Source organism: Malurus melanocephalus, unplaced genomic scaffold (genome assembly GCF_030028575.1).
Source record: "Malurus melanocephalus ecotype Western Australia unplaced genomic scaffold, MMel_1.1 scaffold_178, whole genome shotgun sequence".
Taxonomy (NCBI): domain Eukaryota; kingdom Metazoa; phylum Chordata; class Aves; order Passeriformes; family Maluridae; genus Malurus; species Malurus melanocephalus.
The window spans coordinates 1011554-1034947 of NW_026623410.1; the positions used below are offsets into that span (position 1 = coordinate 1011554).

The following is a 23394-nucleotide window of genomic DNA, read 5'->3' on the forward strand; positions in this document are numbered from 1 at the left end:
GGGTTTGTTCTCAGTTACTGCCTGAAACTTCTCCCTTCCGATACTTCTCCCAGTCTGCTCTCCTGAGGTCAGAATTGTGTGGCTCCTCAGCACTCACCAGCCCCCACATGTGTGGGGACACAAGTCACCAACACCAGTGGTTATAAAAGCTTTGGAGGCTGTCTCATAGGTCAGGTGCATGCACCAGTAAAGCATGCAAAACAAATCAGGGGGTTTTAAATAGTTCTTGCTCTCCCTTCCTATAATTCCCGGTTCTTGCTCTCCCCCAAGTAATTCCTCAGGTCCTGAGGCATTTCCTACTTACCTGCTGAGGGCTGTGGGTACCTGACTGTGTTCCCTAACCCAGCAGTTAGTAGGTACATCCTAACCTAGATAGTTGAACCCAGCCCTTTAGAACGTGCAAAACGAGGAGCAAGGAGACCAAGTAAGAAATTACTGAAGAATGTTGTATTTTATTACTAATGTTTTAAGCTGCTGAGAATCATTTCAATATTGCCTTGTGTGTTTAACAAACTCTCTTCTGCTATAATTGTTATTAACCAGGTTTGTTTGTTGGGGTTTTTTTGCTGCTTGTTCTAAAATATGTAGTTGAAAGCACAATTACAAATATGTTTCCTCTTTTTTTTTCTAGCTGTAACTGCAATTCGCAGCCTCCAAACCCAATTAAAATTGCAGTGGCAGGAGCCCAGAATTACCTCAGTGCTGTTTTGAGGCTCTTTGTAGAGCAGCTGTCTCACAAAACCCCCGACTGGCTCGGCTACATGAGATTTCTGATCATCCCTCTAGGTAAATAAGGAATGGTGTTTCTTCCTAGAAAGGTGAATGGGTGAAATCTGCTTTCTTCCCTCAGGAAAAGCCTTTTTGGAGCTTTGGCTCTAGGTATATGGCTGGGAAAGGAAGTAAAATGTTGTATTATTGTGTAATGGTGCTGTTGCTGCTCTTGTGTGGGTAAATTTCATCTCTAARTTCCTGATGCCAAAGTCTGCTTGTAAACCTTTTGTTTGAGGCAAGGGGTTAAGTACTTCCTCCCCATACAGCGAGTCTCTTATGGACAGAATATTGTTCTGGAAGCCCATTCCCTGGCTGAAATGTTAAATTCAGTGGGCATCATGCTTCCCAAAGCAATAACTGTTCTGGCCTCTCCAGGCCTGACTCAAAAAATGTTAATAGAGGAGAGATAGAAAATTTTTTAAAGGCTCTGAAACTGCTGAGAATTTAAATTATTCAAATTACATGCATCTTTTGACCTTTCCCTTATGTGCTGGTCTCAGATTTTTCCYTCAGTTTTCCAACACCTTATCTCTGCCCTTTCAGCAGCTCAACAGGCCTGCCTGGCTGGAAAGTTACCCAGTTTGCATTGCTTGTGAAGGAAGTAGAAAGGACTGATAATAACATCAGGGGTCTTTTTGTAGCTAGAAACATGAGGAATGTTGAATTGCCAAGGCCTGGGAAGCTGGGAAGTCACGGATGCTCTGGGCAGTGCTGTTGGGCTCCTGGGTTTAGCTTGTGTGGACAGAGCACTTAAATGATGTAAGCAACAGAACACTTGAAAAACAYTTTTTTGCCAGTATTTTCCAGTTTTCTAGGTTTGGGATCAGCTAATGGCAGTTCCTGGAGGAAGCAGAAACTGCTGCTCAGCAGGAGTGGCTTAGGCTATCCATTCAGTGGTGGCATTTGCAAAAGTCAAATAAAAAAGGCAAAGGAGCTGGATCCTTCCATAAGAAAAGACATTTMGTTTCCAAGTGTTTGGCAGGAAGAGAAGAGAGAGCCCTTTAGGGAGTAAAAACAACAAAAAAAAATTCTGCAAGGTTAAATGTGCTTTGAATGAGAGTCTGTGTCTGAGACTTTGGTACTCACTTGCTGACTGTCTCCTGGCCTCAGAGGAAGAGTTTTATGTCCTGAAGTTTTTAATAATCTGAATATAGTGTCTCTTTGAAAGTGAAACACAAGGTTCATCTAATGTGGGTTTTGGTTTTTTAATCTTAAAACTTTCTTTTGTAATCAAAATAGAAAMAATTAGCAAAGCACTTTAATAATTAAATGCTTCAGAGCTGTGAATGCTTTTTAAATCTACTTTAAATATAGAAACTTCTCTAACAGGACCTTTTCCATGGAAGTCTGCAGCATTTCCTGATCGGATCAAGTGCTTATTTCTGGCCAGCTCTCTGGCAGTTCATTAAAGTGATTGAGGAGCAACTTCTCATTTCTGACAATTGAAAAAGCACCAAAGACAGAATGGTGACCATGCCATAAATGTCTTAAAGGAAAAGCCTCTCTGCTGGTAGCAGTAGCTTTCAGCTAGGGATGGTGGAGTTTTCTCCTGGGTGGTTTTACCTTCTGAATCCACAGCTACAGACTCCAGTGGCAGAAACCACCTTCAGTGGTTTATTAGCAATCAGAAATGCTTAGTTTCTCTTAACATATGTACTGGGAGAATGAGTCCTCCTTCATGCTACTGACTCCATGGCTCTTTGGAGAAAGACTCTTTTGATGCCTAAAACTATGTATAAACAATTAAATAAGGGAAAACAAAATGTCTGGGGTTATTTTGGCTGTTTGAGGGACTCAACACTTGATATAGCTCCCATGGGTAGAACTTCTTGGGAGRCTTGTTTATTACTTGTTTCCAATGGCATCTGCCATGTGCAGTGTGTTTTCCCAGCATGTGGGAAAGCTTCTCCAGGACATGGTGCAGAGCTGYGCTGTGGGCTCTGTTTGAAACTCCACTGCAGAAGAAATGATGGGTGGGGAAATAGCCATGATCAGGAGRGGCTGGGGAACCAATTAGGCCCCAGTCTTTAATGATGCTGAGGGGATCTCAGAAGGACCTCCTGCTTTAGCCTTTCTTTGAAGTCTGGAAATTAGCTTGGAGGTTTGGAGGACTGAGACAGTGGTTTTATTGGATTTTTTCCCCCCATGAGCTTTCCTGGACCATGGTGAGTACAGTTAAGCAASTGGGGTCGTCTCCAAAGAATTTGTCAGGTTTCCAGTAGCAGCTGGTGRCTCGACTGTTTCATCCTCTGGAAGTGTGGCTTGATGTGAGAATTTGGTGTGCAGGAAGGATGGAAAAAATGGGACTGAGGGGAACTTTGAGGCTACTTCATGGCTGACTGGGAAGTGATCCTGGCACACCTTTTGTCCTGTGTTCAAAAACTGGAGAGGTAGCTGCAAGAAGGGATTGTCTGTTTTGGGGACACAGGTGGCCTCAAATAAAAGCGGCAATTTTTTGCCACGTCTCAGGGCAGAATTTGTCACTTGAATGCCTTCCCTGTCCTGCTCAATGTAAGTGTGAAGTCAGATCTCCTTCCAGGGTTGCAGTCTGGAGCCTGGACACACAAAGCTTCTGCAAAGAGGTCTTTCCATGCTCCTGGAGCAAGCAGGGGGCTGATGCACATGCCAGTATTCACTGGGTGCTGTAATCCTTGGGTTCTGTTCTTTGTCTCAAATTGAAGCGTATTTATTGAGTTTATAGCCCTTCTCCACAGATTAAACAAGCCTCCCTGGGCTGTTTTTCCTGGTTGGGGGCAATTGCCTCTTCTCAAATTGCAAATGGTGTTTGGAGGGAGGGGTCTGGCCCCTCGTGGCAGAGGTGGCCTGGCTGTGGTGCAGCCTGTGGGCAGGAAGGGCTGTTTGGGAAAACCGTTTGCAAAACTCAGAGGCTGACATGGAGAGCTGTGGGGCCTTTGAGCCTTCCAAATAATTTATTTCCTCAGCAGTTTCCCAGTCCTGTTTTCTTTGGTCTTTTAAAATTTAATTTGTAAGGGGGAAAGTGTCAAGTGAAAGATACCAGTCTGTGCTGCAAAGTCTGTTTGCATGCTCTTGTAGAGATAAGCTGGACTAAATGACKTGGTTATAATTGAAGAAGTTTATTTCTGGGGTGTCTAGAGTGGTTTTGATTTTGTAATTTAGTTCCTTGGAGATGAAAACCACACTTGTGTTCGGTGCTGGAAAACACAACTGTCTTATTTTTCTTTCTTTCTTTCTTTATTAGGCTCCCATCCAGTGGCCAAGTATCTGGGGTCTGTAGATTACAGATACAACAACTTCTTCCAAGATCTAGCCTGGAGAGATCTGTTCAACAAACTTGAAGCACAGACCACTGGTAAGACGCTGCCTCTCTGGCCTGTGTGGGATGAAAAGCTTGAACGAGTTATTTTAGCAAAGGTCAAGTAAATATGAGAGGAAGCAGACAAGTGTTTTTGTTCCTCTTTTCTCCTCACTCTACCACATTCCCATTTCAGCTGCTGACCTTTCTGAGTCCTGCACATGGTGGTTTGCAAACAGTTACTGGCTCCCAGAGGCACTAACTAGCTGTCTCTGAGTCATGCTGCTCTTACCTAGCTCTCAGCTTTGTTCTTTGATATGGAGCTCTTGCTACCAAGTTCAGTACATTGCTTTCCTTCAGGAATTGTGCAGCCTAAAACCTTTGGAAATCTGGAAGCTCTGGGAAGATTAACTCCTGTTAGTTGAGTGTGAGAAAAATCTTGCCCGCAGACATGGAAACATTCTCATTAAAGAAGAGTTTTGTTCTTCACCTGGGTGGTAACAAATGGGACCTGCCCAACAAGTTCCTGTTCTGAATTTGTTCTAGGCCAGGTTAAAGCCTTACTTTGTGTTTAAGTACTAATTMATTTAAAATATTAATGCTTACACTTTTCTCCTCCATTTCTTCAAGAACAGAAAGAAACCGGAGAAAGGTGGATTTGCACCCTTTAGGGCTGTGTGAAGGCTTGAGATTTGATGCTGTTGTGGGCAGCATTGCCCATACAGAAATTTCACTAGAAGGAAAAAGCTTTAGAGTTTGTGGAGCACCATGAGTGTGGGGAGGTGGCAGTGTGGTTCTCCCTGTTGGAATTGCAGAGTTCCTGAGACTCCCAGGATGCTCCTGGAGATCCTCTAACCGTAAGAGGAGGAGAGAAACCTCTTAAGGGGTAATTGTTCAGAGCTTTTTCCAGCAGATGGGGACATGGCTGGACAAGGCCCTGGGAGCCTGTTTTGATAGTAAAGCTAGCCCTATTTGGAGCAGGAGGCTGAACTAGAAATCTCCTAGTGTGGCTTTCCTTCAATCCTAAAATCATGGAAGAACTGGTTTCCTTCGTTTCCATGCTGCACTTGAAAATGCAAAAAAAATGTCAATAGAGACTTGATTTTAGTGTCTGAATTAGGAATACTTCATTAGCTTCAGAAATCCAGCCCAATCCATATCTGTTCCTTAGCTGGTTATATGCTGCACACTATGAGGAAAGTTCCACCTCATATTTGTCCACTCCAGACTCTGTACATTCTGCATTTTTCTCTGTGTGGTGGCAGCTGCACGGAAACCCCATGATGGCTCAATATCTGGCAGAGAATCATAGGCCTTACCAGTTCACTGTTCAAATACAAAGAGCAATCAACCACAATCTCACAAATGCACGTGATCTTTGTGCTCTTCCTACCCTGTGTGTCCCTCAGTMTTTTTCAGTAACTCAGCAAGGCCATGAGTTCATTAGAACTCAGATAACTCAGTGTTGCTGTGAGCAGAGCAGCTCACCTAAGAGAGATGGCCAGGCACTTTCTTGAGCAGATACCTGCAGCCAAGGTGTGAAAAACTCTAAAGGTGACTCTGGGCAGGCACAAAGAAAAGCTTTTACCAAATCTAAAAGACCCAAGACACTTCAGTCAGCAATGCTATGTGCAGGCTCAGTTTTACTGTGCTCTGGGGTGGACAGAGCTTCCTGTGCAAGRTGCAGTTCAAATGCAGCTGCCTGGGCACCATCAGCAAGTAGAGCACAGTGCTGTCAGTGGTCTGAGAAGTCACTGAAATGCTTTTCCCTGTGTTCTCCTGCAGTTTCAGAAGCACCTGACGTCGTGTCACGGATAACRCAGTACATAGCAGGGGCAAACTGTGCACACCAGCTGCCCATTGCTGAAGCCATGCTGACGTACAAACAGAAGAGGTATGTCCCCCACGTCCTGCTGGCTGCCAGGACCAGCAGCTGGTTGACAGCAAAGTGCTTTTCTCGTGTCGTGCCAGCAGTCTGAGAACAACTCCAAATGGCAAAACTCTTGGGAGCCTCTAATGAGAGGTAGCCTACACCCACTTAGTGAATCTGCAACAGCAGGRTTACTTTAAGTGCAATGATTCTTTTATTTTTTGAAGATATGAGAGGTTTGGGGAAGTGGAGGCTATGCAGGATGAGGTATGGACAGGTTCTGTGTGTTTAAGTTCCAGAGATCTCTAGCCTCAGAAACCTGAGGTGTGTAAAACTGGACCTTGGCATTCTCCCGTGAAGTATCTTCAGTCAGACCTGACCTTTTTTTTATTGGTGTTTAGGGAACTAAACCCCTTTCTTTTTGGAGTGTAAATAGCAGGGCTTCTTGCAGGAGAGACAAAATCCTTGTTGATTGGCAGTTGCAAGCTGCCAGGATTCCTGCTGAGGAGGGCTGACATTCACCAGGTTTTATTTCAACTTTTCTTAAGGGATAAGCAGCCTGTAGGAGGGAGGATTGAGACCTGAAAACAAGATTCAGGAGTATGTAGAGCCTCCTGTGGCCATGGTCTAGGAAGAAGAGTAACTATCAGTGGAGGGTAGAGAAGCATTGTTATAAGGGAGAGAGGAGAATAATAGATTCCAACTCATTTCAGAGAGTAGGACAAATGCTCTGCTCATGTGAGTATTCTCATTTAGGGACTGGCAACTCCCTATGAGGCATGGATGTTGTTRATTGTTAATTACTTCTATTTGATATTTCATTTTTGGTCTGTTAACATCCCTCATTGCATCTCTTTTGCCTAAGAACTGTGAGAAGTTAAAAGTGTGGGTAGAGTCACTTTTCCCCCTCTTTTTGGAAATTCTCATTGTATATTGCTTTTCCATTTCTGTGTCTGCTCTCACATTATTGTACAGAAATGATTCAGTGAAATTCCACTCATTTTACGTGTTTTTCCTGTATTTCCAGACTGACTAGTCGAGTAAAAGAGACTAGTCTAGTCTCTTCATGTATTTGTGGATTTCTGTGAAGTTAACATGATAATAAGGATGAAGTTTAAAGAGCTACAGGGTACTTGAAGCTCTTGCCTTCAGTTTTCCATTTTGTTTTTGGTATGAARGCTTACCTTAGTTACCAGCAGGAAGATCAGACACCCCAGTGCAGTGTGAACCCCTTCTGAGGCTGCCTGGTTCTTTCTCTGCACTCTCCAGGTGCTGGGTTCTGCCCTGCTTTCCACTGCTCCCTCCATTCTATTACAGATTCATTTTTTTTCAATTAACACACATTTAAACATTTTGAGTTTCTAATATGTCCAGAAACGTCAATTCAGCACTTGGTTGGAAAACATCTGAAATACATTTGAGCAACCCCTGCCCTTACCCCTCCCAGCAGTCTGCAGGACCRCTTTACCAAGCTGGTCTGATCCATTTGGGTTTTACATTCTTTGGACTCTGGTACCATGCCTGTAGCTGTGAAGGGYTTTAAGTCAGGAGGTTATTGGGAAGAGAGATTGCTGAGACTCATGGTAAGATTCTGGCAAAGCTTGAAATCTCTCATTATTTCTGTGTGTCTGCTTTTAAATAACTTCTGCTTTCAGATCAGTACCCCATGAGCAAGGGAGGGTGGGTCGGAGGAGCAGGCTCTCCAGGGCAGCAAGGGCAGTTGTCTGCTGTGTGCCTTCCTTTAGCAATGGGGGTCTCTGTCACTGGCAGCAGCATAGGGAGGGTATTGTAAAAAAAACAACAGAAATTATGTCTCCGTTAGCTCTATCTAAACGAATGCATCAGTTTGTTGTAAGTATAATAACACATTTATCTTTTTCTTTGGTTGCTTCCTGAAAAGGAAAAAGAGCTTTCATTTTGATTTTACCATAAGGTATCAGTTCGTTTTAGGTTCCCTCTCCCACCTCCCATCTCTTTTCCTGCTGAACTGGTCTTTTGTGCCTTGTTTAACAGTTCCTGCGGGTCTGGGACGCACAATTTGTGCTTTAGGTTGAATTCTGCTCGCTGCTTTGAAACTATGGCATCTGCTGGCAGAATGCGTAGTTGAAAGTGACTGCTGTGCCTTTGGACCACACATTTGGGCTCCCAGGATGTAGATTGAGTGGGATTGAAGGAGCTGTTGAGACAGTAGCTTAGAGCAGAACGACATGGAGAAGGTAGGGATTTTTCTTGCCTTTTCCCTAGCCTTCAGAAGATAGAGTGTAGCTCCAGAAGGATCAGGACTGAGAAAAGGCTTTTCAGTTCCCATCTGTTGGTGACACTCAGGGGCTCAGGGTGAGGTTCAGCTGTGCAGTGTCTGAATGCTGTCCAGCAAATCTCCCTGTAATCAAAAATGTGAAGATGAGTATCTTAGTGGCAAGCTATCCCAAATGTATGGGACTTCTCTGAGCTTAAGAAAGAGAAGACTGATGTATGTTAGCAGTGGAGTTGTGCTCTCTGAGCTACCTCCAAGACCCCGTTGCTCTGCAGGGTCCCTTGCTTTGAATCAGATGATTATTGGGCATTAGTTTGCACTCAGCACTCAAAGTTACTGCAACTCCCTCTCCCTTGAGGTCAGAGGTGAATGGTTTCTCCAAGGCCAGCTTTCAGGGCAGTGGTCCAAATAGAAAAAAGCAGCATTACCTAAATTCATTGCAAGAGAAATCTCCCAGAATCCCAGCATTTGCTCTGTTAAACAAGCCCTAGTGGTCCAAGGAAAGCCAAGCCAGTCTCTAGGATGTAGCTGTATGTGATATGAGCTGCTTCATAACTTTCTTGCCAGCTGTCCCTACTCTGAGTTACCCCTGCTCTCTCCCCGTGCCCTTGTTCTGTTTGTCATGGCAAAGGTTGGCGCATGTACTGCCTGTGAYGGACTGCAATGGTGCCAAAGCTTTGTCCTGGTCTTCTGGAGCAGCTGCTGACCTTACCTGAAGGCAGGGGGGCTGGCAATGAGGAGAGGGGTTCAAAAGGAAACCAAGTGCCATTGCAGCTCCTCTGAGTTACACTGGGTGACTGACCCCATCTGTGAGCTCTGGGAGAAGTCCTGGTTACTGAATGGGGAAGGAACAGTGCAATCCAGGCAACATCTGGGGAGCTGAGATCCTGGGGACAGGGGTGGGCCTCTCACTAGGAGGGATGTGTCATTGATACCTCTCTGTATTGTTTTCTCAAAAGAAACCCTGTGGTGTTTGAGGTCTGAGATGGAGGAGATACTGATTCTCAGTGCAGCTGGATTGCTGGTCATTTCTGGGCTGGTGTCACCCACTGTAATTCAGTGCCCAGCACAGCTCATGCCATGTGGCTTCTGGATAGCCCTTGCATGAATCTGGGGAGCAGCCTGGCTGTGGGCAATGGAAGCATTGGTCTTTTGTCAGAGCAATGGCTGGATCACTGCCTGCCTGGTTATGTGTTTACCAAAAGCTTTCGAGAGCCCTTCCCAGCCCTTGCTCYCAGTTCCMATGGRTTGGAAGGCTCCTGGGCAGTAGGARRCAGGGATAACACTGCTCTCTGCCTGCTGTGAGTCTCAGAGGCCCTGCAGGGCAGGAGCTTAGCARGTCATTGCTCTGAGTGCTTCTCCTCAAGCACCCCCTGCAGCAGTATCTGAAGATGAACACGGCTGATGAAGATGTTCCTTCAGAGCCTGTCTGACCTGGCTGGTTACTGCAGGAAACTCCTTGGGCATCTGCTAGAAATGCAACAGGAGTGCAGCAGTGGAGAGTCAAGGCTCAAGGAATTATGGATGTCCTGTTGGCTATGTCCAGCCTGTTGTAGGAATGTGAAGAGTGCTGGACAGAAGGTTTTTGAGAAGCTGAGAGGAGATTCACCTGATGTATCTTGGGGACCTGGAGTTGCTTTGTCCCTTGTTTGGTCTTACCCTGGTGGAACCAGGACAACATTAGCCAGCAGACAGCTGGGGTTGCCCAGTGAGCAGGACAGATTTCATATCAGTGGTAATGGTGGTGCCTGGCCTGAAATGGCCCAGAGGCTTGCTTYGGTGATCAAAGGCCCCTCTGTTTTGTTACCTGCCCTCAGGACTTGCCTGGAATAAAGGTGGTGCCTGAGACCCTCCTGGTTAGAGACATGACACATCAATAACTGCTAAAAATCACAAGCTAGGCCAGCTCTGGCTTTGAGTTACAGCTGAAGTAAAGTACCAGGGCATTCAGAAACCTTGTGGGCATGTGGGATTAATCCTTTGCAGCCTGGGAATCTGTGCAGCCAAGGTAACAAGGGGAAGCTGCCTTTCTAGAGATGGGAGAAATTTTCRTTGCAGGACTGTGGTAGGAGGAGGAATCAAAGCAGCTGTTGGGTGAAAGGATTCTGACATAACATGTTGGGATCTTGAGATCCTGAAGAACAAAAATTGTGAAGAGCATGAAGGAGGCAATGAAGAACAAGCACGATCATCTCATCTTTTCTTCATCCACATGAAGAGCAGCTGTTTTGTTAAGCTGCATTTTCAGAGACACATGTGCAAGACCAGAGTTCCCAGGAGGACATGTGACAGGCTGAAATGCAGCTGGATAGCTTCAGGAACATGCATCGTTGTGAGCTGTGAAAAACAGTGACTGAAGCAAACGATTTATTTCGGAACTGTCCCTGAGCTCTCCGCAGTGCGAGTCAGAGCACCCAGGGGAGCGAGAAGGAGTTTTCTGCTGGAGTTTGTTTCTTCAAAGCTTGGAGCAAAGCAATCCAGTAGCTGAGAGATGACTGGGTTTGTGTTTCCCTCATTTGGTCGGTGGGACTCACTTTCTGCCAGCTTCCAAGCCCACGGTGTTAAAGGAATGAGAAGAGAGCTGAGCCTCTGCTCGGTGCCTCTCCCAACAGCTCTTCTGTGGTTTTCTCGTTTCCTTTTACAAAACTGGAGCTGGAAATGTTGTGTTTGTAGATGTGTTTGCTGGCACCTGCAGCTGTGTTTGCAAAGATGTGACCTTTCTGCCTTCCAGCATGGAATCAGGGACTTGGTCACTTTGTCCTGTGCTGGGGGAGAACAATGGAGGTGTGAGGTAGGAGGGGAGCAAAGGCCCTGGCCTTGCCTTAAGGATGGATACACRGCACTGAGCCAAAGCAGGTGGCTGTTTGCAAAATCATGTTCTCCTTTGAACCACGAGGGAGCTCTGGCCGAGTCACGTTTACTGCAGTTTTATGCCATTCTTTCCATGGGGCTTAAAGGATCACACAGGGGTTCACAACCTTTGTGCGTTTGGTGCATTTCTGACCAGTGCTAGAAACAGCAAAGAAATCCCTGCAGTATTTGTGCTACTCGCAACTAAATTCTGGATGAAGGCAATGCTGGATAGTATTTTTCTGAGCACTGAGGGATGCACAGGAAGAGAAACATGAGAAGTCTCAGTGTTTGTCTGCTTCCTACCTGTTTCCTGTGCTCAGTCACTGAGAAATGTGCGTCTTGCCCATGTAGTCACTTCCCTCTGCCAAACTGTGGGTGTACTCCTGTGGTCTTCTCCTCACCCTGTGGGTCCATCTCTAATTTTTGTTGCTGTTGAAGGGAACAGTGGCTCTGCAGGCCCTTCTAGCCCTCCTTCCTYCTCACTCAGCTCTTCCTCCTCTTGTCTTTGTCGAGCCTCCCGCTAGTTCCCGCTAGGTCTGACTCTACCCTTCATTGCTGGCCCTCTGAACCCTGGACAGGCCCCAGAGCAGGAGTGCCTTCCCAAACGTGTGTAGTGCTGTCTCCAGCAGTTTCTGGGTCACGAGAGCCTGGTTTAGCTGCTGCTGTGCGCCCCGGTGCCCGTGGAACGGCCCACGGGCTCCCAGCGCAGGGAAGGCGCGTGCGTGAGYGTGTGTGAGCGTGAGAGCGCGTCCTTGGCGGTGCTTTTCCAATAACCACGTGTCACGGCTTGTAACCCCGCGGCAGGGCCACCGCCTCGGCGGTGCTGGCATGTGCGAGCTGTGGCACATGGCTCCACGGGGGGGACGCTGGAGGCCGTGCGTGCAGAGCGCCTCGGCTACTAGTAAGTAACACGCAGTTGTCCGTGTTGTGGTGGCACAGATCCATTTCCTCGCACYAGGAGGCCGTGTGTCTGTGGTGACTGCCATGCCGTTCAAGCATGTTTCTCTGTGGAGCGCGAGGGAGGGAGGATGAGCCTTTCCCCCMAGAGAGTGCGTGCTCCTCCCCGGCCGGGCAGGCTCTTAGTGCTGGCAGGGGGCCTTGAGAGGAGCGTTGGACTGGCGCTTGCATCCTGTCCGTCCCTGCTGCATGCTGGAATGCCACGTATGGAGTGAGTATGGTGCCCCGGGGAGGGAAGCAAGCTGCTAACAACTCTCTTCTYTTTGCCTTTAGCCCCGACGAAGAATCTTCGCAGAAGTTCATTCCCTTTGTCGGGGTGAGTGTTATCGTGGTTTTGCTGTCTCAAGGTGTTAACCCAAACTTTCCGGGTTTCTGGAGCAGAGCAGAAGTCATTGGGTGCTCTAAGGTGCATTGTTGGGTGATATCTGAAGAGAATCTATGGTTGGATGCAGCTGCCTGTAAGCAAACCTCTGTGGTACCTCAACAAACTACAGGGTGTATTTTACTTCTCAGACAGGAATGTGATGTGTCCCTGGAAACCTGATCCACRGGGTTACTGTGCCCAGCATTGCCCTGGTTGATTATTTTGGCCAAGTTTGCGGTGTCAGTCCTCTGTGTGCTTGTCACTAATGGTCTCCCATCCTCTCAGTATCCCATCTGTTCCTGGCAAGTGGAGATACACCCTGGCAGGGACATGTTTTATACCACTGTTAAGGCTGGGTCTGGGGCACAGCTATTWATTTTTATTTTTATAATGTGAACATGTATTTGGGGTAGTAGTCCCTGGTTTTTCCTCCTGTCCTTGTCTTTAAGTGTTCCATCTGAGGTGCCAAGTGCAGAGTATCTGGACAGGGCCATGTTTGTCCTTGTGTCAGTGTCTTCTGTGCACTGTGCTCTTTGCCTTTTCTAGCTTCCCTCCCCTTATTTCATCATGCTCTCCAATTCATTAAGTTTTAGGTGTAAAATGATTGACCTGCAGCCAGAAGAGATCCCTTGGCTTCTCTTCAGCTCTTGGATGTCCTCTTCCCAGTTTGTGCTGCTGTCTTATTGCTTCTCTTGCACGTTGGCCTTGCTGTGAAGCTGACATTGTGTGTCCCCTTTGTGTCCCAGGGTGCGTCAGAGCTAATCTGAAATCCCAAGGCATTTAAAGAGCTTAGTCTCCCTTGCCCTCAGGCTGACCCTGCTTTCACTCTGGTGTCTCCTGTTAGTGAGAGTCTCTCTCTGCAGTATTCCTGAGATGAAAATCTACTTCTGTTTGTGGAAGGAGAGATACCCTCTGCAAAATTGCACAGACACATCTACCCCATTTGTTCCCTGCTGATGAGCTTTGCTAGGAACTTGTATCTCCCATGAAGTGCAATTTCTAGTGATGAACTGTTCTACAAAACAGTTGTTTCACCTTTTCCAGTGACGTGAAAAGTACAGAGAACTTGGAACATCCCAGACTGTTGTTGAGTTCTGCAAAGCTTTTCTTCAGGACTGATTTGGTCCCATGTTATGAGTTAGCAAATGGGGCTCAGAGTGTTTATCCAGTTGCTCTAAAATGATTGTTGTCCTGACATTAGCACTGCTTTCCAGTCTGGATTTTGGTTGTCTGAAAATGGTGGAAGAGTGAATGGCTTGGTTGTGTACATAACATTGCCAACCCCCCAAAAAACTTGCTTTGAAAGCATAGGCTGACCCCCTATGTCAGCTGGTCATGAGAGTCACATCAATGCTGCTTGCTCTTGATTCTGAAGCATTCCTGACCCAGTAATTCCCCATGAAACACATCTGAAGAGACTGAAAGGCCAGCTGCAGGTGTCTCACAAAGTCTGAGGCTGGACGTGAGCACTGAAGCTCTTTCCCTCAGCTGCAGCCCGCTTGGAGCTGTTGGACAAGGAAAAGAGGGAGCCAGCGACTTCTGGGTTTGCAGCTCCTGATGTTGGCTGCACTTGTGGGTTTTGGGGTGCAAAACCTGATGTCCTGCAGCTGAATTGTGCAATCTTTGACCCAAAAACGAGCAGGGCAGTGCCGTGCTGCTCACTTGGCTCAAAGTGGTGGGAGTGGAGCCTCATAAGGGGGCCAAATGGGCACAAAAGCCTGGGTCAGTTGCCAGGAGAGTTAACAGGATGTGCCTCTTCCTGGAGGGAARGGCTGCTGCAGCTTCCCTGGATGGAGGAGTGTTGGAACTGCAGTGGTCTCAGGCGCCTCCCTGAGTGGAGGGAAGGGAAAGTGTTTAACTTTGTGTTCCTCCCATGTGTCTGAACTTGAGTATGTTCAGTCGGCCAACAAGGAGGAAAAGGCCAGAAGAGATTTCCTGTCTGGCTTGCAGATCAGGGTGGCTGCAGGCAGTTTTCTGGGTAGCTTGTCCCTTCCCTAACTCTGCTCCTCTTGTTCRCAGCCAGTGACAGTCTGTGAAAGGTCCTCTTGGCATTTAACACCTACAGCACAAATGGCTGCTGCACTCCAGAGCCTCATTTGTTGACCTTTGGATGGAGACTGGCCAAACTCAGCTGCAGCCTCCTTCTCCCAAGCCAGTGACCTCCCAGGGGGCCTGTGCACACACTTCTGAATTCATGATGGCTTTTCCAAGACTGGATCTAAATGAGAATCCACCAGAGAGCCTGACAACTCTCCAAGATCTGCTGTTGAGCATACCTCTCCCTGCCCTCTGAACTCTGCCAAGCTTTTTGCTTCTAATAATTAACTTTTCCTTTTTTTTTTTTTTTCTTGGATCTTATATTACAGAAATGTAATCCCTAGAGATTACATGGTTGTGTCTGAACTAAATGACCTTCTATTTTCAAACTCCACAGTCTATGTGGCATCATTTCTCATTCCAAAGCAGGTTTTATTGACCTGATCTCCCTTTGCAGCTCTTTCCCATTTGTCAACATTTGTGTAGGGTAGATATTAGCCCTTGATACAAGTTTCTTAAGGACCTTAAAAAGGGTCTCATCTCTGCAGTGTTAAGAGTAATGATCCCTGTGTACCACAGCAGATTATCACTACAGAAGGTCTCTGCTTTTATATCACCAAGGGCCAGTTTATCTTTCTCGGCATAGCGTGTTCTTGGGAGTTTGTTTGCAGCATGTTCTGTTCCACAAATTATTGCTAGTGACATTTATCATTAATCTTAATGTACTAGCTGGTGGCTGGCCACACACATTTGTACCCTTATTACAGCATGATTCAGATCGTTCTGACCTGTCCATGGGGTGCTTTGCCCATATCTGCCTCCAGAGGCTTTGCTAGGAGCTCTGTCTTCTTCGTTGGACTCTTCTCTTGTTTAGAGAATGAAATGTCTGATCAGAAACTGTACTTTGTTTCTTCTGTGGTTTCCTAACAAACCCCAGCTATGCTGCACCCTGGAAGTGGCTGCACTTGAGCAAAGGAAGCAATTAGCAGAGGTATCAAAGCAGTGCTGAAATGATATTTTGTGACCCTTTCTCCTCCCTGTAATTGCCACAGCTTGGGGCCGATGGGCTGCTCAGAGCTGTCACAGCTCCCTAGGGTCTGTGCTGTCCTTTGTGTAGGTCAGGGAAGGGCTGGGAGCTGGCACTGCTTGGCTGGACATTGCCAGGACCTGCCTGGCTCTTAAAGATTCCTTAACTACTGTGACTGGAGGGACAGTGCCTTGGGGACTGCAGAGGTGACTTTAATTCTGGGCTTTGGATTCCTTAAATTCAGGGGGGGCTCTTATTTCAYAGAGCTCTTCTGTTTTGCCCCCTTTAGGTGGTGAAGGTTGGAATAGTGGAACAATCTTCTGCAACGTCAGGTAARGAGCATCCTGAGTGTGTTTTCTGTGTCCTACAGCAGCTGGGAGCCTGACTTCACAGGCTGAGCACACTTGTCCATTGCTGATGCCTTGGAGTTCTCTGAGGTGGAATGGGATTTGATTAGCTCCCAGTGTTTGTCTGCAGAAAGAGAGCTCTCTCTTGGGACAGGCCCTTTTTCTTGTTACTTTACAAGGAGCTTCAGGCCCGGTGAAATCCCCACACCTTCATCGAGGGAAGCTGTACTCTCACATTTGTGCAAACATAATTTTTCTAATGCTGTCAGTGGAGCAGATTCACTGTTACAGTTTTTAAAGGCTCCTGCTTCAAACTGGGGGGGGAGCAGTTCATCATAATTTCATGCCTTGTTCCCTACACTGGGCTCAATTGCTGAATGAAATTGATCTCAGTGCCTGGGAACTTCAGGGTGGGCAAATTTTTAGACCCATTTGCTTTTTAATGGGGGAGTGCAAARCTGATATACAGGATACTGTCTGCTCACATACACAGACATAGGGTAGTGTTATTTTGTCAATGTGAACTTTTTTTCTCCTCCTTCATATGCACAGGACTATTGCTTTCCTARTGTTGGGATTTTTTTTTGTTGCTTCATTGTCAAATGCAGATTCTTGTGGCCTGGGTTGCAGATAGGTTTGTGCATGGAGGCAGCCCTGCTGTGGGTCATTCCTTGTTGCCATAGTGCTCCCACCATCCTAAAGGGCCAACATGAAGGGGGTAAAACCTTGGTTATGGAGGGTGGAGGCAGATGSATGGGGAGATCCCTGTGATCAGCCCAGAGGTGCTGGATTCCCAGAGTGGTGCTGCCCTGCAGGGAGAGATTCCCCATCAGAGAKCAGTGGGCTGGGCTGTGACTGTGCAGGAGGCTCAAAATCAGCTGGGAGCAAACCCTAGGAGAGCAGATGCCAAATGAGGAGTGTGAATGTCTGGGCCTGCTTCGTACCCAGGTGTATAAAGTCCCTCAGAAGTGTGGAGGGAGTGAGAGCTGATGGGCCAGCTGACCTCTGGATGGAATCTGARCAAAACCTGTGCAGGAGGAGCATGGACAAGGAGATTGAGCTTTACACCAGTGTCCTGTGCTGTGAGACAAACCCACAAAAACTCTGATTTCCTTTTTTTTAAGGTGACTCTGATGATGCAGCTCCCTCAAGCTCCGTTGTCCTTTCTTCCACCCCGCCTTCTGTGTCTCCTGCTGTGAAAGAAGCCTCCCCCACGCCCCCTTCCTCACCGTCTGTTACAGGCAGCTTCTCATCCCCAAGGTAAACCATGTTTTGTCTCCTTACAGCTCCCTTGGCTGCCTTATCTGACATACACACAGCAGAGAGCTCCCCCAGAGGAAATTCCATAGTTCTTTCTTCATCCTCAGCAAACATTTGGGGTCGTCACCTTTCCCCTTCACCTCTTTTGCCTCTGGAGTGACCTTGTCCTTGCTAGGACCGACAAGGAGCTGGGGAGGGCAGGGGGGATTTTAGTCTTAGTAGCAAGGCTGCATGTCTCAAGGGCAGGATCCTCTTGGGAAGATATGTACTCCAAAAAATTACTGACTCTGAAACATGTGGGTGCCAGGCTAATCCCTCATGATTCTTATGTTTGTAATGGCCAAGTGAGTGTAAGATCAGATGGCTCTTGAAGGAACTGATGACTTTCTCTGTGAGGGTGAAGCTGACAGTTTAAGGTGGTACAGTGGAACTGCAGTTCCCATTTATGTGTGTACTTAAAAGCACATCTGAACATCAGGGAAGCTGCACCTATAGATAATATTAAGCCCTGGTTTAGCTGAAATTTTGAGGTTGAATGGAGGAAATGCTTACAAAGCTTGCTCTGTAAAACATGCCCAGGCTGGGACTCTTCATTTTATTGCTGCACAAAACGTTGATGTAGCTRTCTAACACTCTGTGTTCGCTTCTGGTGTTCAGAACTCACTTGGTGAAGTTCCCCTTGTTTTTGTTAACTCCCCTGAGCCTTTAAGGGAACATAGCAACAGTCTTGTGAGAAGGGGAAACTAGAATCATTTGRACTCTGCAGTTTAGGAGAGGAGAGGAAAGAGATAAGCCATTAAGTTCTGCAGAGTCAGGGGGTTTTGGATTTGTTGAGGGTGACAGCAGTGGAGCAGGTGCCCTGGGAGGTCGTGGAGTCTCCCTTTCCGGAGGCATTCCAAACCCACCTGCAGGTGTCCCTGTGTCACCTGCCCCAGGTGATCCTGCCTTGGCAGGGGGGTTGGACTGGATCATCTCTAGAGGTCCCTTTCAACCCTAACAATTCTAGGATTCTCTGAAGCCTGTGGCACAAGCCCTGGGGCACACAGTGACACTGCCAAGGTCAGTTAAGAGGGAGAAAGGAAGGGACCATATCTGCCTCTGCTGCTTCTGTGGCAGCAGCATCAACAGAGCAAAGAGGGGTCAGACAAATTCACAGACAGCAGATTCATTAAAGGATACTAAAGGATGTTTCAGGGATGTCCCCCCTAGCATCCCTAATCCTGTGATTGTCAGGCTGGGGAAGCCCAAGGGCATGCTCTGAGGCTGGGCTCACATGCTCTCCCTACGTAGCCTCCCCTACTGTCCCTGTTGGAGACAGAATGGGGACATTTTGTGYCCACCCCAGAGTACCCTGCAGGCACCTTAAACCTCTGACTTCTTAAATTGGCTTAAGAGTTCCCTTTTAATAAGAGGAAATGGAGATGTGGAAGTGCCAGTTTAGGTGCCCAGCAGTGGAAGATGTTCATGATGGTTCACCTGTGCCAGGGGTCAGTTCCCCTGCCCCCTCCTGTTGTGTCCCTGTGGTTTGATGGCAGGAGAGCCCTGTGTGCCCCAGGCTGTTATAGCACCAGCAGCTGGCAGTGGAGAGAGCTGGGGGCTGTGCAGGCTCTGGGGAGCAGAGCTGAATTCTTGAGTGTGAGCTTTGTGTATGGGCTTTCCAAAGTTGGAAGTGGTTTGGGACCTGGTGCCTCCAGGAGCATAGAGTGTTAAAGTTGTGAGCCATGGATGTGGTAAATTTGAAGKTGACACCCCAGCTCTAAGAATCTGGCACGTTTTGGTTCCATACTGTGTGGTAAAGTCATCAAGACATGAGGAAGTGTAGGTTCAACATTGTTCCATCTCCCCTGATCTGTAAGTGACAGCATAGGGGGTGGAGGGTGACCCAGACYGAATGATTAAGCCATGAGTTTAACTGGGAATGGAACACAAAGTTTTGCCTGGGCCTAGTAAACATRGGGATGCTTTGTCTTTATGACTGAGGTGAGAGATGTCATGCAAAGGAGCCTTAAAACTCAAAGCAACATCTCCAAAGCCTCATTCTTAAAGAATCTCACTTCTGAATATTGCCCTGAGAACCAAAAACCTGGTTTTGGTGATCAGAGGTGAACTCTGCTTTGCAGTCTGACTTTCAGCTGAATAAATGGCAAAGAAAGGGAAATGATTTGCTGAGAGGATGTGATGATGGGATGTCCTTGTTTTACCTTGAGAGTTTCTTATTAAACAGGTGGTGCAGAGGGGTGCATATTTCATTCAGGATCACAGATTTATCTTCCTTAACAACTTCCATTTCTCAAACTGGGGACACAGACTGGTAGATAAATTTAGGTTTTTGTCTAGTACTTTGTGTATTATTCAACACAGATTGTCACAGTGCAGGAAYAAGGATAGGCTGTCACTTGTAGGTCTGCTGAATGATGAACCCCTGCTCCCTTCAGGGTTCACAGTGAGAGGTAGGGGCAGGAAAGGGCTGGAATTTCCCAGGCTGCTCATCTTCCCTTTTCTGGCTCAAGAAAGGCTGGCAGCATGTTCTGGTGATGCAYGGCTGCTACCACATGATGCACAGGAGTTTTCAACAACAGATCATATCCTGAAATCTGCTGTTGTTTAGCAAACATCACAGGGCTGGCAGGACATTTTTCCAGCAGCTGAATTCCCCAGCAAGTGGCAAGGCTGGGGGGAGGTAATTGCCCTGTACCAGCTCTGCTACAGGGAGCTGGGGTGAGCAGAATTCACCTGTTTGACCCGGTGGAGCATCTGAGCTGGAAGGGAAGCAGCTGGTGGTGGGAAGAACTCATGAACACAGGAGATAGGAGCAAGTCAGGGTGACAGAGAATTGAGTGCCTGATGTGCAGGGACCTGCCAGGTCTTTGCTCACCCCAGCTGAGAGAGTGGCAGTGCTGTGCCTGGACAGAGTCACTGACTTTGTGGGCTTCTGTAATGGCTGAGTCTCACTATGAAATGTCTCTGCCTGRCTTCCCACAGAGCCAGGTGTTTATCTGTGACCAGAAGTGGCAGCTGCTCTGCCAGAACTCTGCTGAGAGGTGCATAGAAATCACCTCCTTCTCTTGTTTTCCAGCCAGGGCCTCGGTGCTGAGTTGATGGGCCTGCAGGTGGATTACTGGATTGCAGCTCCAGCCGTGGACAGAAAGAGAGACCCRGAGAAGAAGGACCCCTCCACTACCAAAAACACACTGAAATGCACTTTCCGGTCCCTCCAGGTCAGCAGGCTACCGGCCAGCGGCGAGGTTGCCACCATGCCAACCATGTCCATGACTGTGGTGACAAAAGAAAAGAACAAGAAAGGTGAGGTGTCCTGCTGTCYCTGTCCTGCTGTCCCTGTCCTGCTGCTCCAGTGCTGCCTGACTTGTCAGTGCTGGATTACAGCACCTCAGTCCTATTTTTATCCCAGAAGTCCCACTCGGTAGATGACAAGTGACTGCATGAAGTAATAGGGTTTGAATGGATGGTTCTTTGTGAGGTAAAAAGGGGATGTGTTCTCCTTGATGGCTGAACAGCCAAGGTGGTACAGCCCAAAACAACAAAGGAGGGTACAAAGCAAAGACATGCAGAGGGTCAGGAGGGTACACTGCTCTGGACAACTTCCCTGTGTTCCTTGGSAATCTGCTGGTGCTGTTTTGGGATGTTGGATTAGGTAAGAGGCATCTTGTGCCCTAACCACCAGTGGGGGTAAATGGGCCTCTCCTTTCTAGCAGTGTACTTATCTAGGATGATACCCCCATCCTATGAGCCTTCAGCTCAAAAGAGCCACAGAGAATAAAAAAAAGGCATGCAACAGGAAAAAAAGAAAAAAGCCCAGCAAGTATCACAGGTTCCTGTGAYAAAACAGGGGTACCCCCTGAACTGGAGTCTAGGACCTCCCACTCTCCTCCTGTCCCCACACTCACACTCGAGTGAGTGGGGTGATCCAGAACCTGGAGCAAAGTCCTGGGAGGAGCAGCTGAGGGAACTGGGGGTGTTTAGCCCAGAGAAAAGGAGACTCAGGCAAACTTTWTCACTCTCTACARCCTCCTGAAAGGAGGTTTTAGCAAGGTGAGAGTCAATCTGGGTAATGAGGGATAAGACGTGAGGATGTAGTCTCAAGTTGTGACAGGGGAAATATAGATTGGATATTAGGAAGATTTTCTTCACTGAAAGGGTCGTGAAGCACTGAAACAGGCTGCCCAGTGGTGAAGTCACCATCCCTACATCCCTGGAGGTATTTAAAAGACATGTAGATGTGGCACTTGGGGACATGGTTTGGTGATGCAGTTGGCAGCGTTAGATTAGCAGTTAGACTAATGATCATTTTATAACTCTTTTATAACTCTCTATGATTGTATAACTCTTAGGCTTTTGTATGGAATGTTTTGTGGATCAAAGGGAAGTAGAAGAGAAATACTCTTCTACTCTCAAAGTTGTACCTTTGAGTTTATTATTTTAAAACAAACAAACAAAATGGCATTTTAAATGTCWGTAATTCTGTATTTGCTCCTGGCATTGGTAATGTGAAACAGTGATGAAACAGTGGTGAACAGTTCTCCAGCAAAGWATTTTCAAGGGAGCAGCAAGGCAGTTCTGGACTTTGGCTGCCCGTAGTTGTCCTGCACAATATCCTCTACCTGTGGGCCTGGGGTTTTGGGGGCTCTGAGAGAAGAATGACAGAGCCTCCTGTACTGCAGGACATGGGTGCATAACCCTGTGGCTGGGTCACTCCCAGGCCAGCACAGCTGTGGCACTGCTGGTACTGGAGCTGCCACCCCGGTGACACCCTTTGTAAGTGTTGTGCTGTTGGGAAAAGCAATCCTGAGACACTCCAAACGTCCTTCCCTGGGGTTGGCCCAGCCTGCAGCAGACKAGTTCAACACCACCAGCTTCTGTTGAAACAGTTTGTACATCTTTGCTCCTGCATTTGGAAGATTCCTGGGGAACTGGACTTTTTCTCAGCTCTCCTTATGCCTTCCCTCTCCACCAGCTGCCCCAGTCTGTAGTCMCTCCTGCTGTCCAGATGTCTGTGCAGCCCAGCCTGTGCTGGGCCACAGTCAGTGCAGCAGACCAGGCACTGCAGATGTTTTCCCTGCGTGGTGTCCCAACAGAGCAGGAGTTACCCTGAAGGTGCCCTTGGGGGTCAAGGTTTGGAGCTGGCAATGCTTCATGAAGAGACAGGGATAAGATGTTCATATGCTGCAGTGATGCTCCTCAGCACTGACAGACTCCTGCCAAAAAGGGAGGGTATTAGGAGTAAGAATTTTCAGACATGAATGTTTAATTGCAAAAACTCWGAACAAATGTCAATGCAGCTCCTGTGAGTGGCATAGATTCACCATGTGCTGGTTTGATTTTTCTTCCAGTGATGTTTTTGCCCAAGAAAACAAAGGACAAGGAGGTTGAGTCAAAGAGCCAGTGTATTGAAGGAATCAGCAGGCTGATTTGCACAGCGAAACATCAGCAGAACATGCTGCGTGGTAAGTGCAGTGCTTGCATCTCTTTGGGTGCTGAGGCAAGGCTCACATACTTGGGCTGACCTGGTGCCCTGCTCTGTGCCCTGGAGCCAGTGTGATGGGGATGCTCCTGGAGGATGGGCTTCTGTGTGTCCAGCATGGGGGAATGCTTTAATAGGTCTGGGATGTGGGAGAATCCTCCTTTAGGTAGCTYTGATTCAGTGCTCTGGATGAGGACAAGGGTTGGACAGGACTCCAYTCCTGTCCCTGTCATCCTCTGATTYTCCTGCCCAGCTGTTRCAGGTGTTGGTTGGTGGTGGCTGGTGAYAGTGTGGCTGCTCCTCTGGGCAAGATGCTGGCACATGCTCATGGCACAGCAGGAACCATATATTTATTTTGTAGACAGACCTGAAGTGTCAGCAGAGCTGGGTATCCAGTATCAAAAATATCCTTGTAGCCTATGCAGGTGATAATCCCCAGCAGAGGGTTCTGTTTGAGTCATCTCCTTAATCCTGGCCTGGTCCCTGTGAGACTGGTGAGCATGAGGGTGCTCACAGGATATGTGTCACCTCTTGAGGAGATGAATCTCCTGGTTAGAGTGCCAGATGATGTCCATCTCTTACCGAGTGCATTTGCCTAAAACAGAAAATGAAGTGTGCTTAGGAAATCTGAGAAGTCGGATCAAATGACACTGAAATCAGCAGTCTGGGGAGCTCTGGTGTCAGTGAGTGATGCTGGAGCAACAATCTGAGCTGTTCTCCATAAAGCTTGTGGGCTCCTGAGCCTTCCTCCCCCGGTGTATGTGGCTGGGTGGGGTGGCTGGGCCGAGCAGCTGAGTGTGGCCAGGCCTCCCTCTGCCGACTGCAGGGAGATTTCTGGCAAAGCTGCCTCGAGTTGGCCACTTCCCCTTGGTGTTCTCTAACCCCTCTCTTCTCACCCTCC

The 23394-nt window shown here is 47.6% G+C and overlaps 1 protein-coding gene across 5 annotated transcripts in view; it reads left to right on the top strand.

Annotated features, from left to right (window-relative positions):
- PACS2 (phosphofurin acidic cluster sorting protein 2) overlaps positions 1-23394 on the top strand; it is a 75411-nt gene that overhangs the window by 48518 nt on the left and 3499 nt on the right. For all 5 annotated transcript variants that reach the window (XM_057372804.1, XM_057372806.1, XM_057372805.1 and 2 more), the window contains 8 exons: positions 632-786; positions 3992-4102; positions 5831-5939; positions 12253-12295; positions 15697-15739; positions 16879-17014; positions 20091-20317; positions 22363-22476. In XM_057372804.1, the coding sequence (XP_057228787.1) occupies positions 632-786; positions 3992-4102; positions 5831-5939; positions 12253-12295; positions 15697-15739; positions 16879-17014; positions 20091-20317; positions 22363-22476 (938 nt within the window). The remainder of the gene's footprint in view (positions 1-631; positions 787-3991; positions 4103-5830; positions 5940-12252; positions 12296-15696; positions 15740-16878; positions 17015-20090; positions 20318-22362; positions 22477-23394) is intronic.